At 45.4% G+C, this 16,948-nt stretch overlaps 1 protein-coding gene across 1 annotated transcript in view; it reads left to right on the top strand.

The window, feature by feature from the left end:
- The window catches only part of LOC139322281 (septin-2), a 55,613-nt gene that overhangs the window by 25,114 nt on the left and 13,551 nt on the right, over positions 1 to 16,948 (top strand). The window contains exons 7-11 of the mRNA XM_070951332.1: positions 3,885 to 4,002; positions 7,331 to 7,432; positions 9,149 to 9,294; positions 10,562 to 10,645; positions 11,937 to 11,994. Of these exons, the coding sequence (XP_070807433.1) occupies positions 3,885 to 4,002; positions 7,331 to 7,432; positions 9,149 to 9,294; positions 10,562 to 10,645; positions 11,937 to 11,994 (508 nt within the window). The remainder of the gene's footprint in view (positions 1 to 3,884; positions 4,003 to 7,330; positions 7,433 to 9,148; positions 9,295 to 10,561; positions 10,646 to 11,936; positions 11,995 to 16,948) is intronic.

The following is a 16,948-nucleotide window of genomic DNA, read 5'->3' as shown; positions in this document are numbered from 1 at the left end:
CCTCCCATCCGCAGGTGAGGCGTCAGAGGTGGCTCGGGAGTTCATGGCTTCCATGACGGCCTTGGACCTGACCCAGTTAGTTCAAGGCCCCACTCACATAGGGGGACACACTCTGGACCTGATTTTTATCTCTGGTCAGTGGTTGAATGATCTTGGTAGAGGGGAACTAGATATTAAACCCTTGTCATGGACAGATCATTCACTCCTTCAACTAGACTTTCCTACCGCCTGCCCCCACCGCAGGGAGACGGAACCGACCAGATGGTTCCGTCCCAGGCGCCTGATGGATCCCGAAAGGTTCCTGACGGAGCTTGGGCCGTTTCCTGAGACTCTAACACACGACTCGACTGAAGAGCTGGTGGCCGCCTGGGAAAGGGCGGCCGCCGGAGCTTTGGATCGCGTCGTGCCTTTGCGGCCTCTGACCCGATGCCGATCTCAATTAGCTCCTTGGTTCTCTGAGGAGCTGAGAGAGATGAAGCGTCGGAAAAGACGCCTAGAGAGCATTTGGAGGACTAGTCAATCCGATTCCGACCGGACACAGGTGAGGTCCTATATCAAGACCTACCTAGTGGCGATAAAAGCGGCAAAATCTAACCATTTTTCCGCTCTTATCGCATCTGCAGAGAACCGCCCAGCCGCCCTGTTTAGGGTGACCCACTCCCTTCTTCGGGGGGGAGTGCGGGAAGATCCCTTGCAGGGTCGTGCTGAGGATTTTGTGCAATTCCTGCACGATAAAGTCGCTCGGATTCGGGATGGCTTGGACTCCGATTGGATGAGTCCACGGGAGGAGACCGGGGCAGGCCTTGAGAATGTTATCTGGGAGGAGTTTGATCCTGTGACTCCCGAGGATGTGGACAGGGTTCTGGGTAAGATTAGTGCCGCCACGTGTTTATTGGACCCGTGTCCCTCCTGGTTGGTACTGGCCTCCCGGGAGGTTACACGAGGCTGGCTCCAGGGGATTATAGGTGCTTCTTTGGGTGAGGGTGCCTTTCCTGCTGCCTTGAAAGAGGCGGTAGTGAGGCCCCTCCTCAAGAAGCCTTCCCTGGACCCGGCTGAATTAGCCAACTATCGTCCAGTCTCCAACCTTCGTTTTGTGGCGAAGGTTGTTGAGAGCGTGGTGGCACGACAACTTCCCCGGCACCTGGATGAAGCTATCTATCTAGACCCGTACCAGTCGGGCTTCAGGCAGGGGTACAGCACAGAAACGGCATTGGTCGCGTTGGTGGATGATCTCTGGAGGGCTCGGGACAGGGGTTGTTCCTCTGTCCTAGTCCTATTAGATCTCTCAGCGGCTTTTGATACCATCGACCATGGTATCATGCTGCAGCGGTTGAGGGGGTTAGGAATAGGGGGCACCGTTTTGCGGTGGTTCTCCTCCTTCCTCTCTGACCGCTCGCAGTTCGTGTTGGCAGGGGGGCAGAGGTCGACCTCGAGGCGTCTCGCATGGGGAGTGCCGCAAGGGTCGGTCCTCTCGCCCCTCCTGTTCAACATTTATGTGAAGCCGCTGGGTGAGATCATCCGTGGTTTTGGAGTGAAGTGTCATCTGTACGCTGACGATACCCAGCTGTACATCTCCACCCCAGACCACCCCAACGATGCCCTTGATGTGATGTCCCGCTGCCTGGAGGCCGTGCGGGCCTGGATGGGGAGGAACAGGCTCAGACTCAACCCCTCCAAGACCGAGTGGCTGTGGCTCCCGGCGCCCCGATATAGTCAGCAGGTGCCATCGCTGACTATTGGGGGTGAATCTTTGCCCCCCACGGAGAGGGCTCGCAATCTGGGTGTCCTCCTGGATGCACGGCTGTCTTTAGAAGAGCATATGACGGCCGTGGCCAGGGGGGCCTTTTATCAGGTTCGCCTGATTCGCCAGTTGCAGCCCTTTCTGGATCGGGACGCCCTGCGCACGGTCACTCATGCCCTTGTTACTTCCCGGTTGGACTATTGTAATGCTCTCTACATGGGGCTCCCCTTGAAGAGCACTCGGAAGCTCCAGCTGGTCCAGAATGCGGCCGCGCGGGTGGTTATGGGCGCAACCCGTTATGCCCATGTGACACCCCTCCTGCGCGAGCTGCACTGGCTCCCGGTGGTCTTCCGGGTGCGATTCAAGGTGTTGGTTACCACCTTTAAAGCGCTCCATGGCATAGGACCCGGGTACCTCCGAGACCGTCTTCTGCCACCAATAGCCTCCCACCGACCAGTTCGTTCCCACAGAGAGGGTCTCCTCAGGGTGCCGTCAGCCAAGTTATGTCGGCTGGCGACGCCCAGGGGGAGGGCCTTCTCTGTGGGAGCCCCAGCCCTGTGGAATGAACTGCCCCCGGAAATTCGTAAGATATCTGACCTCCGGGTGTTTCGCTGCGCATTGAAGACCCTGTTGTTCCGCCAGGCCGGACTATCAATACAATAGTTTTAAATTGGGGTATTTAAATTTATTGGGGTTTTAAATTTGAGCCATTTATTTAATTATTTTAAATTTTATATCATTGTTTTGTTTGTGTTTTTAAATAGGCTGTACACCGCCCTGAGTCCTCCGGGAGAAGGGCGGTATAGAAATAGAAATAAAATTATTATTATTAAAAAATATGCAACCACCTATTCCTTAATACGGGAAATTAAATCACTTTATACAGCCCAGGCTTTTAAAGCACATTGAATTTTTGTACAATAGAATAGAATAGAATTCTTTCTTGGCCAAGTGTGATTGGACACACAAAGGATTTGTCTTTGGTGCATACGCTCTCAGTGTACATAAAAAGACAAGATACATTCGTTAAGAATCATCAAGTACGACACTTAATGATAGTCATAGGGAGCAAATAAGCAATCAAATCATATTAGAAAACAATATAATTTATAACAATATAAATTGTAGGGATACCAGCAATAAGGTTACAGTCATACAGTCATAAGTGGGAGGATTGGGTGATAGGAACGATGAGAAGATTAATAGTAGTGCAGACTTAGTGAATAGTTTGACAGTGTTGAGAGAATTATTTGCTTAGCAGAGTGGTGGCGTTTGGGAAAAAAACTGTCCTTGTGTCTAGTTGTTCTGGTGTGCAGTGCTCTATAACATCGTTTTGAGGGTAGGAGTTGAAACACTTTATGTCAAGGATGCGAGGAGTCTGTAAATATTTTCACAGCCCTCTTTTTGACTCATGCAGTATACAGGTCCTCAATGGAAGGCAGGCTGGTAGCCATTGTTTTTTCTGCAGTTCTAATGATCCTCTGAAGTCTCTGTCTGTCTTGTTCGATTGCAGAGCCAAACAAGACAGTTACAGACATTTTATAGAGTTATAAAAATTATATATTTATCGATATAAAACGGAACTTTCCTGAGTTCGTCGAGAAATGCCTTAGTGGAGTTTTAAATTTTGCAGGACCCCTTCCCGTTGAAGTGCTGATTTTGCAGTATCCTTCCCCTGGAGTGGGGAGGGAATGGGGATTTTTCAGTATCCTTCCCCTGGAGTGGGGAGGGAATGGGGATTTTGCAGTATCCTTCCCCGAGGAGAGGGGAGGGAATGGAGTTTTTGCAGTATCCTTCCCCTGGAGTGGGGAGGGAATGTGGATTTTGCAGTATCCCTCCTGGAGACTCCAGGAAAGCCTCCGGAGCCTGGGGAGGGTGAAAACACCCCCCCACCCATGGTGCAGGAGGCTGAGTAGGCCACGCCCCCATGGCCACGCCCACCCACCAACAGGCAACGAATCAGTTGCTGAAATTTTTCAATCCCACCCCTGTCGATTAGGTTTCCTAAATATATGTGATCCAGGCAGTGTGGCATTTCGGACAATCCATAAATAGATCCTGGCTTGATGTTACGTGAAAGCAGCCGGTGCATTTTGTTGTTGTTGTAAAACTTTTTTTTTAAAAAAAATTCATTATTTTCCAGACTGAAACCTTTGGATGTGGAATTCATGAAGGCAATTCATGGAAAAGTGAATATTGTTCCTGTCATAGCGAAGGCAGACACTTTAACTTTGAAGGAAAGGGAGAGACTGAAGAGAAGGGTAACGTGTCAGTTTTTCTGGGGAATTCTGGAAGTTGAAATCCACCCATCTTAAACTACACTGACTAGGGAATTCTGGGAGTTGAAATCCACCCATCTTAAACTACACTGACTAGGGAATTCTGGGAGTTGAAATCCACCCATCTTAAAGCACGCTGACTAGGGAATTCTGGAATTTGAAGTCCACTCATCTTAAAGCATGCTGGCTGGAGAATTCTGGGAGTCGAAGTCCACCCATCTTAAAGCATACTGGCTTGGGAATTCTGGGAGTGGAAGTCCGCACAATGTTGCTAAGGTTAATGAAAAACACTGAATTAAGTCGTCTTCTTTACATTTAAAGAAATGGAGAGTTTTAAAACTCTTTTCTTTGAGCATCTTGCCCTCCAGAAAACCCACAGTTGCTAAGTTAGTTTCACCTCCTTTCGCCTCGGCGTTACCAGCTTGTAAATCCTTCGGTGCTTATTTTTGCATTAAATGTTCACGGATAGTTTAACAAAAGCCTTGGCCCTATATAGAGCAGCAAAAGGGCAAATAAACATCTAACCCATTGTTTGAATTTTGGTCCATTTGAATCAGCCTTTTTTTAAAAAAAAAAAATAAAATAAAATTCCCCCTACAAACTGGCTTTATAAAGCAGAATGTTTCATGTTGATCCAAAGCTTTGAAATTTCAGCTACTGTATATTTTTCTTCCTGCAAACATCTCTTTAGTGCAAAATCGCTAATCAAAGCAGGGGATCAAAATTTGCCTTTCTTGGCACAGCTTCGAAGGTTTTTGGGTTGGCTTTTTTTATTTTATTTTAGATGTTTCTGCCATTTGGCAATCTATCTAAAGTAAGGATTAGGGGTTTTTTTCTTTCCCCCACCCCTTTCTGTTTTTTTTTTGTTTTTTTTTTTTAATATTTGAATAAGCAGAAACCTGAATGGTGGGTCTTTCTGTTAAGGAAACCCATCCTGAAGGAATTCCTGTTTTGACTTCGCGGAATCGAATCTTCATTTTCTTCCCTTTTTCTTTAAAAAAATAAAAAAATTGAGCCTCTCGAGTGGGAAGCAATGCGTACCCGATTCACAAGTCACACAGTGGCGTTTTTTTTTTGAGGAAGTTCAAAAAAAAGAATTATTCTGTGTGAAGGGAAACTTTACATTTTGACTTCTTTTTATTCTTTTTCTTTTTTTTTTTCCTGAGAAGCCTAATCTTTAAGACGCACGGAGCCTCTAGGGACCCATTAAACCGAGGTCTGAAGAAACAAAATGCAGTTTTATTGTTGGGGAGTATGAAATGCAGTTTGTTTTCCTTGCGATTCTTCCTTTCTTTTTTTCTTTTTTTTTCTTTTTTCCTTTCAGGAAAGCACTCGGCTGAACAGCTGTGATATATTATTCGGGCACCCTTGCTGGTTTTCCCGCCATTGTTTCGGTTTTACAGTTTATCGCCAAGATCTCTGCCCGGGGAAACTGGGCTTTCTTAATCCCCATCATTGACAAACAGCAAACCAATGTTGGCCTGTCCCATCATGTTAGGTTGTTCCTGGGAGGGTCTTTGTCTCTTGCAACCTATGATTAAAACTACTGTGTGCCGTTTGCTAATTCTTTTAAGTCCCGCCTTTGGAAAATAGCCTGCCAGATTGGCAAAAATGTTGTGTCCGTTTGTGTTTGGATGGATTAGGTCTGGATGTTCTGTTCTGTTGATCTTTATTCAAGGGTAGGTGGGGGCAGGGGGCCTTTTATCAGGTTCGCCTGATTTGCCAGTTGCAGCCCTTTCTGGACCGGGACGCCCTGCACACGGTCACTCACGCCCTTGTTACCTCTCGGCTGGACTATTGTAATGCTCTCTACATGGGGCTCCCCTTGAAGAGCACTCGGAGGCTCCAACTGGTCCAGAATGCGGAATGCGCGGGTGGTTATGGGCGCAACTCGTTGTGCCCGCGTGACACCCCTCCTGCACGAGCTGCACTGGCTCCCAGTGGTCTTCTGGGTGCGATTCAAGGTGCTGGTTACCACCTTTAAAGCACTCCATGGCTTAGGACCCGGGTACCTTCAAGACCGACTTCTGCCACCAATAGCCTCCCACCGGCCAGTCTGCTCCCACAGAGAGGGTCTCCTCAGGGTGCCATCGGCCAAGTTATGTCGGCTGGCGACACCCAGGGGGAGGGCCTTCTCTGTGGGAGCCCCAGCCCTGTGGAACGAACTGCCCCCGGAAATACGTAAGATCTCTGATCTCCGTGTATTTCTCTGTGCCCTCAAAACCATGTTGTTCCGCCAGGCTGGGCTATCAACATAATAGTTTTAAATTGGGGTATTTTAAATTAGTGGGGTTTTAAATTGAGCCAAATCTATTTAATCATTTTAAATTTTAATTGCTGTTTTGTCTTGTGTTTTTAAATAGGCTGTACACCGCCCTGAGTCCTTCGGGAGAAGGGCGGTATAGAAATAAAATTATTATTATTATTATTTTGCGGAGAGTTATATTTTCCTCTAAGAGAATGGGTAAAGCTTGAGTGGAGACAATGATCCCATTTGGAGTGGGGATACGTCTCATTATGAAATCCCGGGCAAATGAATCTGGAAACCATACAGTGATGGGAAATTAAGAAGGACTTGTGGTTTGACTTTAAGGTTTGAAATTTCCTGACAGTTAGAACAATTAATCAGGGGAACAACTTGCCTCCAGAAGTTATAAATGCTTCAGCTCTGGAAGTTTGAAAGAAGAGATTGGATAACCATTTGTCTGAAATGGTATTTCAGGGTTTCCTGCCTGATCAGGGGGTTGGACTAGAAGACCTCTAAGGTCCCTTCCAACTCTGTTATTCTAAATTCTAAATAGGGCAGAAACTCAAGCAGTCATTGTGCAAATACAATTAAAGGCTGAGGACACTTTGTATAGAATGGAAAATGATGGTTCTCTTTTCTTTCTTTCTTTCTTTCTTTCTTTCTTTCTTTCTTTCTTTCTTTTTCTTTTCTTTTTTTCTCTCTCCTTTCCTTTCCTTTTCCTTCCTTTCCCCCTTTCTCTTCTCCCTTCCCTTCCCTTCCCTTCCCTTCCCTTCCCTCCCCTCCCCTCCCCTCCCCTTTCTTTTCCTCCTATTTTGCTTCCTTTCCTTTCCTTTCCTTTCCTTTCCTTTCCTTTCCTTTCCTTTCCTTTCCTTTCCTTTCCTCTCCTCTCCTCTCCTCTCCTCTCCTCTCCTCTCCTCTCCTCTCCTCTCCTCTCCTCTCCTGTCCTGTCCTGTCCTGTCCTGTCCTGTCTGTATGTCTCTTTCTTCCCTTCCCTTCCCTTCCCTTCCCTTCCCTTCCCTTCCTTTCCTTTCCTTTCCTTTCCTTTCCTTTCGACATTGGCAGGTGTTAGACGAAATATCTGAGCACGGCATCCGGATTTACCAGCTGCCCGATGCCGACTCCGACGAGGACGAAGAGTTCAAAGAACAGACGAGGGTCCTGAAGGTGAGTCGATGCAACTGTGTCATTGCCGACAGTCCTTGACTTATGACCCTTCGTTTAAACAACAGTTGAAAGTTGGAACGCTGCGCAGAAGCGAGGACCAGTTGTAAGTCCCAAAGGTGCTTTTTTTCAAGAGGCAACTGGACTTTCTTGTTTTTCTGCGAAGACCTTGAAAACAAGATTAAGTCCAGTTGCCTCTTGAAAAAAATAGAATAGAATAGAATAGAATAGAATAGAATAGAATAGAATAGAATAGAATAGAATAGAATAGAATAGAATAGAATAGAATAGAATAGAATTTTTTATTGGCCAAGTGTGATTGGAAACACAAGGAATTTTTCTTGTGCATAAGCTCTTAGTGTACATAAAAGAAAAGATACGTTCATCAAGAATCATAAGGTACAACACTTAATGATAGTCATAGGGTACAAATGATACAAGCAACAAAATTACAGTCATACAGTCATAAATGGAAGAAGATGGGTGGTGGGAACGATGAGAAGATTAATAGGAGTGCAGACTTAGTAAATAGTTTGATAGTGTTGAGGGAATTATTTGTTTAGCAGGATGATGGCATTCGGGGAAAAAAACACCTTTGGGACAACTATGACCTGGATGACTGAGAATCTCCATAGACACCAGTCATAAGTTCCCCCCCCCTTTTTTTTTTTTCTCCTCCCAACGCCATGGTAACTTAGAAAGGGAGTGGTGTGGTGGCCTAGAGGTGGAGCTCTCCCCTCACAATCGGAAGGCTGTGAGTTCAATCCTAGATAGAGGCGGATATTTCTCTCTCTCGGCACAATGAGAATATATCTGCCGAACAAAACTCCGCACTGGCGACAGGAAGGGCATCCGGCCAGTAAACACTCAACTCCATTCAGTTCAGACTCCACCCCGCAAGGGATTATGGGGTCGAATTAAGAAATTTAGAAAAGTTGCTTAATGAATTAACCTTTCAGTGTTTACACCCTTGGATTCTTTCTAGAAAATCTGCATCTTAAGAACGTTAGTTCCTGGATGCTTTTCCTCAAAAGGAAAGGATGCATTTCTGAAGGGGGAGCAAATTTTTTGCTGTTTGTGGGGGGGTCAAATCATGGGCTTTTGGAAGTATGAGTTGTGGTTTTTCAAACCTGCGACAAGGGCTTCTAAATCTGCCAGCTTTCAGCCTGTGTATTTATGTACTTATTATTTATTTCTCAAATTTATTTGCTGCTTATCTCACCATGGGGCTACTCTAGATGGCTTCCAATATAGGTAAATCCTCGACATATGATCAGAATGCAGCCTGGCATTTCTGTGGCTAAGCAAGACAGTGGCTAAATTGAGTTTTGCACCATTTTATGACCTTTTCTTGCCACTGGGACGCCGCAACCCGTCATAAATACGAGTCGGTTGCCAAGCGTCCGAATTTTGATCACGCGAAATGCGGAGATGCTGCAACGGTCGTTAAGAGTGAAAAAATGGTCCTAAATCACTTTTTTTCCTGTGCCGTTGTAACTTTGAACGGTCGCTGAGCAAATGCTTGTAAGTTGAGGACTAGCTGTGAAACAAAGGAAGAAAAGGAAAGGAGTGTAAATGCAACAGAAGTAAAACAACAGCACAATAAAAGACCAAGGAACACAACGAGAATAATAACGTCAATAGGATCATCGATGGTCTCTCTCAGCTTTCCGATTTGGCGTGTGACATGGATTTTCTTCCTGCTCTTGACTCATCCAGGCCAGTGTTCCTTTTGCTGTCATCGGGTCCAACCAGCTGATCGAAGTGAAGGGGAAAAAGATCCGAGGCCGCCTCTACCCCTGGGGTGTGGTGGAAGTAGAGAACCCCGAACACAACGATTTCCTCAAGTTACGCACGATGCTAGTGTAAGTCCTGTGCTTTCTTTGGCCTCTGTCTGTAGGCAAGCCCTGTGGATTATGTCAGCTAGCAAAATCTCACGGATCTCACTCGAGAGAGAATGAGAGAGAGAGGTGGGGGGGGGAAATGGATAAATAGGGATGGATGGTTGAATGGATGGAGGGATGGATAGACAGATGGACAGACAGACAGGCAGACAGGGATGACAGATAAGATAGATAAAACACATAAGAGATGAGATACTAGATGGACAGACGGACGGATGATAGAGATGGATGATAAGCTATAGATGATAGATAGATAGATAGATAGATAGATAGATAGATAGATAGATAGATAGATAGATATGTATAGATCGGGATGTATATAGGTAGGTAGATGATGGGGGGATGCATGGATGAATAGATAGATAGGGATTTATAGCTATGCATGTATATAGGTAGGTAGAGGGTGCCTCAGTGGCTAAGATGCTGAGCTTGTTGATCGAAAGGTCGGCAGTTCAGCAGTTCAAATCCCTGGTGCTGCGTAACGGGGTGAGCTCCCGTGACTTGTCCCAGCTTCTGCCAACCTAGCAGTTCGAAAGCACATGAAAAAAAAAGCAAGTAAAAAAATAGGGACCCCCTTTGGTGGGAAGGGAACAGCGTTCCGTGCGCCTTTGGTGTTGAGTCATGCCGGCCACATGACCACGGAGACGTCGTCGAACAGCGCTGGCTCTTTGGCTTTGAAACGGAGATGAGTACCGCCCCCTAGAGTCGGGAACGACTAGCACATATGTACGAGGGGAACCTTTACCTTTAGGTAGGTAGATGATGGGTGGATGGATGGATGGATGGATGGATAGATAGATAGATAGATAGATAGATAGAAAGATAGATAGATAGATATGGATAAATAGATATGGATAAATATGGATAGATGGGTAGGTAGATATAAATATAGATATAGATGATAGATATAGATGGAAAGAAAGAAAGGAATGGATAGACTGATAGATATGGATAGATAGAGATGGATGGATGGATGGATGGAGAGAGAGAGAGAGGCAGAGAGATAGAGCGAGCAATTCCTGGCTGTTTATTCTTAAATTCCACTTCGCATTTTTGGAAAGAATAAATTCTGGTCCAAGCGTTCCCTCTACTGGACAATTTTCATGCTACACTTGAAGATTTTGTCCTGTTCATTGCTAACAGTTGTCCGGGCTGCAGAAACCTTTTTTAAACAAGCCATTGACTTAATATCCATTCTGATCAGCCCCTATTGTGTTTCTTCTTTAAGGACGCACATGCAAGACCTCCAGGAGGTAACCCAGGATTTGCATTACGAAAATTTCCGGTCGGAGAGATTAAAAAGGACTGGCAAGTAAGTTCTTTCTTTGGGTCTCGTTTGCTTTCCTATGTTGGCTGCAGCTTTGAATCTCCCTTACAAAGTTTCCTAACCTTGCCGTTCAGATCTCCAAGGGTCACCACCTCCAATATACACTACATAAACACTGACTAAAGAAATAAATACAAAATTACGCATATGCCCACATATATGGCACAGAGAAACAACACCGTCTAGTTCGGATGTACACATGTACTTGGCTAGAAAAACGGATCTTGCATTTTCAGTAGTTCTCTTTTTTTATTATTATTATTGAAAAGTTTTACAAAAAAAGAATTTTTTCCCCCAATATTCCCCCCACCCTTTTCCCCTCCCCCCCACTACCCCCACACCCCTTCCCCCCATCCCATCCTCCCCATCAGACTTCCCAGAGCAAAATACAGGGTATTTCAATAACAATCATAAGCTAAATTAACCTATCTATCCTTAAACTACCAAATCCCCCCCTGAAACCTTAACTCCACTATAGATAACATAATACTTCTAAAATTTAACATTCATTCATAAGCTATTTGATATTTTCTTGTCTGATACTTATTTTGAATATAATCAATCCATCTTCTCCATTCCGATACGTATCTTTCTTGTGTATAGTCCTTCAAGTACGCTGAAATTTTCACCATTTCCGCTAGGTTCGCTACTTTCAATGTCCAGTAGTTTTCAGTAGTTCTCTTGATGTACTTACAAGACTACCTTCTGCCACCAGTAGCCCCTCACCGACCAGTACACTCCCATAGAGAGGGGCTCCTCAGGGTGCCGTCGGTCAAACAGTGTCGACTGGCGGCCCCCAGGGGGAGAGCCTTCTCTGTGGGGGCACCTGCCATTTGGAACGAGCTCCCCACGGAGATACGGAGGATCCCGGATTTACATACTTACCGCTGGGCCCTCAAGACCTTTTTATTTCAACAGGCTGGCCTGGCCTAACTTCCTTTTAATTGTTAATTTTAAATTTGTTTTAAAACAATAGGGGTGTTTTAATTTGTATGGGCCAAATTATTTAACGTGCTTTTACATTGTTTTTTTTAAATTTTGTATTATGCGTGTTTTATCCTTTGGCTGTTCACCGCCCTGAGTCCTTTGGGAGTAGGGCGGTATATATAAATCCAAAATAAAGTAAAAAAGTAAAGTAAAGATGTTGAATTTGGCTTTCCCTGCCAGTTTTTTACAGGGAGGGAAAAAGTCTACAATAAAAGCCACCAACTCTGTTCCAACTGAGATAAGGCCCGTTCTTTGCCTCTAATTCTGTCGTCCATCTTATATTTCACAGGCCTGCGGAAGAAGAAGTCATGGACAAAGACAGAATCCTTCAGCAGAAGGAAGCTGAGGTAAGGACTTAAAAGCCAAGCCAGAGGTATCTGTTGAGTTCAAATTTAGATAGTGTTGATAATAATAATAACCTTTATTGTCACTGCACAACATATGTACAAGCAGGGATCTCCAACAGTGGTGAAAATCTATTTTTTTTTTACTACCGGTTCTGTGGGCGTGACTTGGTGGGCGTGGCGTGGCAGGGGAAGGATCCTGCAAAATCTCCATTCCCACCCCACTGCAGGGGAAGGATACTGCAAAATCTCCATTTCCACCCTATTCCAGGGGGAAGAATACTGCAAAATCCCCATTCCCACACCACTCCAGGGGAAAGATACTGCAAAATCTCCATTCCCACCTCACTCCAGGGAAAGGATACTGCAAAATCCCTATTCCCTTCCCACTCCTGGGGGAAGGATATTGCAAAATTCCCGTTCCAACCCCAATCCAGGGGAAGGATACTGCAAAATCCCCATTCCCTCCCCACTCCTGGGGAAGGATATTGCAAAATCCCCATTCCCACCCTACTCCAAGGGAAGGATACTGCAAAATCTCCATTCCCACCCCACTCTGGGGCCAGTTAGAAGTGGTATTTGCCGATTCTCTGAACTGCTCAAAATTTCCGCTACCTGTTCTCCAGAACCTGTCAGAACCTGCTGGATTTCACCCCTGGTCTCCAACCTTGGCAATTTTTAACCTAGAGGACTTCAACTTAGGGTACTTACGAGACCGCCTCCTGCCACCAATAGCCTCTCACCGACCAGTTCGCTCCCATAGAGAGGGACTCCTCAGGGTGCCGTCGGCCAAACAATGTCGACTGACGGCCCCCAGGGGGAGAGCCTTTTCTGTGGGGGCACCTACCATCTGGAACGGGCTTCCCCCGGAGTTACGAAACATCCAAGACTTACGCATATTCCGCCGTGCCCTGAAAACATTTCTATTCCAACAAGCTGGTCTGGCCTAACTCTCCCTTTTTAATTGGCTTTTAAACTGGCTTTTAAATTGGGTTTTAAACCTCTTTAGATAAATTTGGATATTTTAAATCTTTGAGCCTAAATTACTTAATCTGTTTCTTAATAGTTTTTAACTTCTATATGTATTTGTATTTATTATGGCTGTTCACCGCCCTGAGTCCTTCGGGAGTAGGGCGGTATACAAATATGAAAAATAAATAAAATAAATAAACTCCCAGAATTCCTCAGCCAGCTTTGCCAGAATTCTGGGAGTTGAAGTCCTCCAGGCTTAAAGTTGCCAAGGTTGGAGACCCCTGTTTTAAAGGATGCACATTTAACCATGGTTATAGAGCCAAGATAAAAAACAAACAGTAAAGAGGCAACAGATGCCCTCCAAACTTAGTGATTAAATTTGTTCTGTACCGTATCTCCAAATATTTATTTATTGGGAATTTTATTTAAGAATTGCAGAGTTCTTCAAGGATTTAAGAGTCCTCTTTTGAAAATTTGATAGGGAAAAAAAGATTACCCAGATCTCTTTCTTGGGTTTCTCATTTGTAATTTCCCTTTTACATTTGGAGAATCTGAGCCAGTTTCTTTTGCCGATCCAGTGAAACATTCTTTTCTAAGTCATTCTCCTGGCCCTTCTGACATAAATCCATTTTCAGTACCATCTCTAGTGAAATAAAATTTGTTCTACATCCTCCATAACATCTTTTAGACGTAATCTATCCATAGAAGCAGGGATGCAGTGGGTAAGACGCTGAGCTTGTTGATCGAAAGGTCGGCAGTTCAATCGTTCGAATCCCTGGTGCTGCGTAACGGGGTGAGCTCCCGTGACTTGTCCCATCTTCTGCCAATCTAGCAGTTCGAAAGCACGCAAAAAAAAAAAATGCAAGTAGAAAAATAGGAACCACCTTTGGTGGGAAGGTAACAGCGTTCCGTGTGCCTTTGGCATTGAGTCATGCCGGCCACATGACCACAGAGACGTCTTCCGACAGCGCTGGCTCTTTGGCTTTGAAACGGAGATGCACACCGCCCCCTAGAGTCGGGAATGACTAGCACATATGTGCGAGGGGAACCTTTACCTTTACCTTATCCACAGAATAATGCGCTTAAGACGTTCCTATTTCATCAAGCTGGCCTGACCTAAATTTTTCCTCTTTTTAAATGGAAATTTTAAATTTGGTTTTAATTTATTGGGGTTTTAAAATGGTTCAGCCAAATTTATTTAATTAGTTTTATCTCTATTTTAAATTTTGTATCTATATGTTTTATTTTATGGCTGTTCACCGCCCTGAGTCCTTCGGGAGTAGGGCGGTATACAAATTTAATAAAATGAAAAAAATGAAAATGAAAAGAAGCAGACCTCACTACTGAATTTGTTGATATTGTGGCTACTCTCTTCTGATTCCGTTCTTCAAAAACGTCCTTCGGTATTTTTTTTTTTTAGTGTTGTAACCCTCTTGCAAGCCAGTTTATCCTTCCTCTTACCTAAGAAACTGCCAGTTCTCTAAAGCAGTATTTATAATGCTCGAGGAAGATGGAAAAGCAGGACTAAAAAAGACACAGGAAATGGGTTTACATTCCTTGGACTTTGTTGGGAGCGCAAGCATCAATTTCCCTTTTAGTGTTTTACATTCTGAGCAGTAACAGCGCTTGAAATTCTGTTTACAAATCTGGATAGTTTATATAACCTTCTGAGCTTGTGTCTCTGTGCATGTGTATAAATGTGTGTGTACATATGTGAGAGAGAGACAGACAGACAGACCTTGGAGAATGCCAGATTCACCAGGATCAAGATATCAACTCCTGCTCAATAGTCATTCTGGATTTTATCAAAGGATAAAAATCCTTGACTTTTGAGAACAATTAAATCTTTTCCATGCTTTGTTTCAGCTGCCAAACTGGCCTTTTTCCTTATCGGCCTTCGTTTAGTGTTTTTTTAGTGTTTTGTCTCCTGGATTTTCGCTTCCTGAACTGCCTTTAAATACCTTCTTCCAAATATAAAGCTAACTACTTTTTTTCAAAAAAACAAAACGAGTCTTGAGACAGGAAAGTTCTCCAGAAACAAAAAGCATGTTTTTGTTGTGACCTAGGCCCAAGTAGGTATTATCAGACGCAAACAGTTCCAAAACAAACAGACTTTATTAGAACAGCTGAGAATTAACTCATTCTCAGCGTAGTCCAAGCTAAATCAAAACGAACTCTTCATAACACAAATTCTTCAGTCTGATCACCACCCTTGGTATAATTAGGCAAACTGCCAAAGGCTTCTCTTGGCAAAAGTTCAGAAGCAGAAGACACCGACAAGAAATAAGTGCATCAAGACAAGAGCGAGTCTATCAATGTTGTTTTCCAACAAAGAGCCCAAGAGCCATTGCTGGTCTTTTAAGCCTTAAGGGAGGGGCCAATCATCTCTTGGCCTTACTCCCGAGTTGTCCTCTTTGCTTGAGCTGCTCTTGCCTTCTGGCAGCTCTTCTCCTACGTGCACTAGGAACAGGCTCCTCCTGTTCCTCTGCCTCTCTACTGTCAGCCTCTGGAGGCTCCGGAGTCCGCGCATCACTCCCCGATGGTCCTGGCCCCATCTCTGCCTCCGGCGCAGAGCCCTCATCTGGGCCTTCCCCAGCCTCCAGGACTGGCCCATGTTCTTCCTCAGCCTCATCGCTGCCCGACTCCGCTGCCAGCTCCGCAGGCTGCTGGCAGACCCCAACAGTTTTGAGTCTCTCAGGTCTCAAAAAGTCTACCGGTTTTTAATCTTGGTCTCCGAAATGGGAAAAGATGCATTCTCCTCCTTTAACTCAGCATCCTCCGATAACTTTTCTCTGTTCATTTGCTTCAAATAATTCCGATCGAAAAATTCACTGGGACTTGAAAGAAAGCCAGGGCAAAAAAGTAATTTGCACTTGAGCGCTGAGCTGATGCCGATATTGGCTACAGATCAGGGGTGGGATTCCAAAATTTTAGCAACCGGTTCTCTGCCCGGTTGCTGGGTGGGCGTGGCCTCACTCGGCCTCCTGCACCACGGCGGTGGTGGTGGGGGATTTTCGCCCTCCCCAAACTTTGGAGGCTTTCTTTGAGCCTCCGGGAGGGCGAAAATGGCCTTCCCTGCGCTCTGGAGGCCCTCCAGAGGCTGTAAATGGGCCTGTTTCTGGACTTTTGGGAGGCCCGTTTTTCGCCCTCCCCAAGCTCCGGAGGCTTTCCTCAAGCCTCCGGGAGAGTGAAAATGGCCTCCCCCGGGCTCCAGAGGCCCCACGGAGGCCACAAACGGGCCGGTTTCCAGATTTCCAGAACTTCCGGGTGGCCTGTTTTTTACCCTCACAGAGCCTCCGTGTCGGTGCTGCAATTACCCGGCATCCAAAACGGGCCATGTGGAGAGTCCTCTGGGGGGTGGGCTGAGTTGGGCCAGCCAGTCCTTGTAACTACCGGTTCGGCGAACCAGATGTAAAATTAGCATCCGATTTGCCCGAACCGGTCCTAACCGGCTGAATCCCATCCCTGCTACAGATAGCCCTTGATTTACGACTACAATTGAGCCCCCAAATTTCTGTTGCTAAGCGAGACATTTATTAAGTGAGTTTTATATATTTATATTATATATTTATTTAATTTGTATACCGCCCTTCTCCCCAAAGGGACTCAGGGCGGTGAACAGCCAAAATTAAAAACATACAAATACAAAAGTTAAGATAATTAAAAAGAATTAAATCATTGGCTTCTCAATTTAAAACCCCCAAGTCCATAAAATTTAAAATCCCAATTAAGAGTCATTTAGGCTAGGCCGGCTTGGTGGAATAAATAAGTCTTCAGGGCCTTACGGAAGGTACGGAGGTCCAGGATCAGCCGTATTCCAGGAGGCAGCTCGTTCCACAGGGCGGGTGCCCCCACAGAGAAGGCTCTCCCCCTGAGGGCCGCCAGCCAACATTGCCTGACCGACGGCACCCTGAGGAGGCCCTCTCTGTGAGAGCGTATTGGCCGGTGGGAGGTTATCGGTAGCAGCAGGCGGTCTCACAAATAT

Source organism: Pituophis catenifer, unplaced genomic scaffold (genome assembly GCF_029215685.1).
Source record: "Pituophis catenifer annectens isolate HBS135680 unplaced genomic scaffold, rPitCat1.0.hap2 SCAF_10, whole genome shotgun sequence".
Taxonomy (NCBI): Eukaryota; Metazoa; Chordata; class Lepidosauria; order Squamata; family Colubridae; genus Pituophis; species Pituophis catenifer.
The sequence above is the reverse complement of the archived record's forward strand: the minus strand, read 5'-3'. Positions and strand labels throughout refer to the sequence as shown.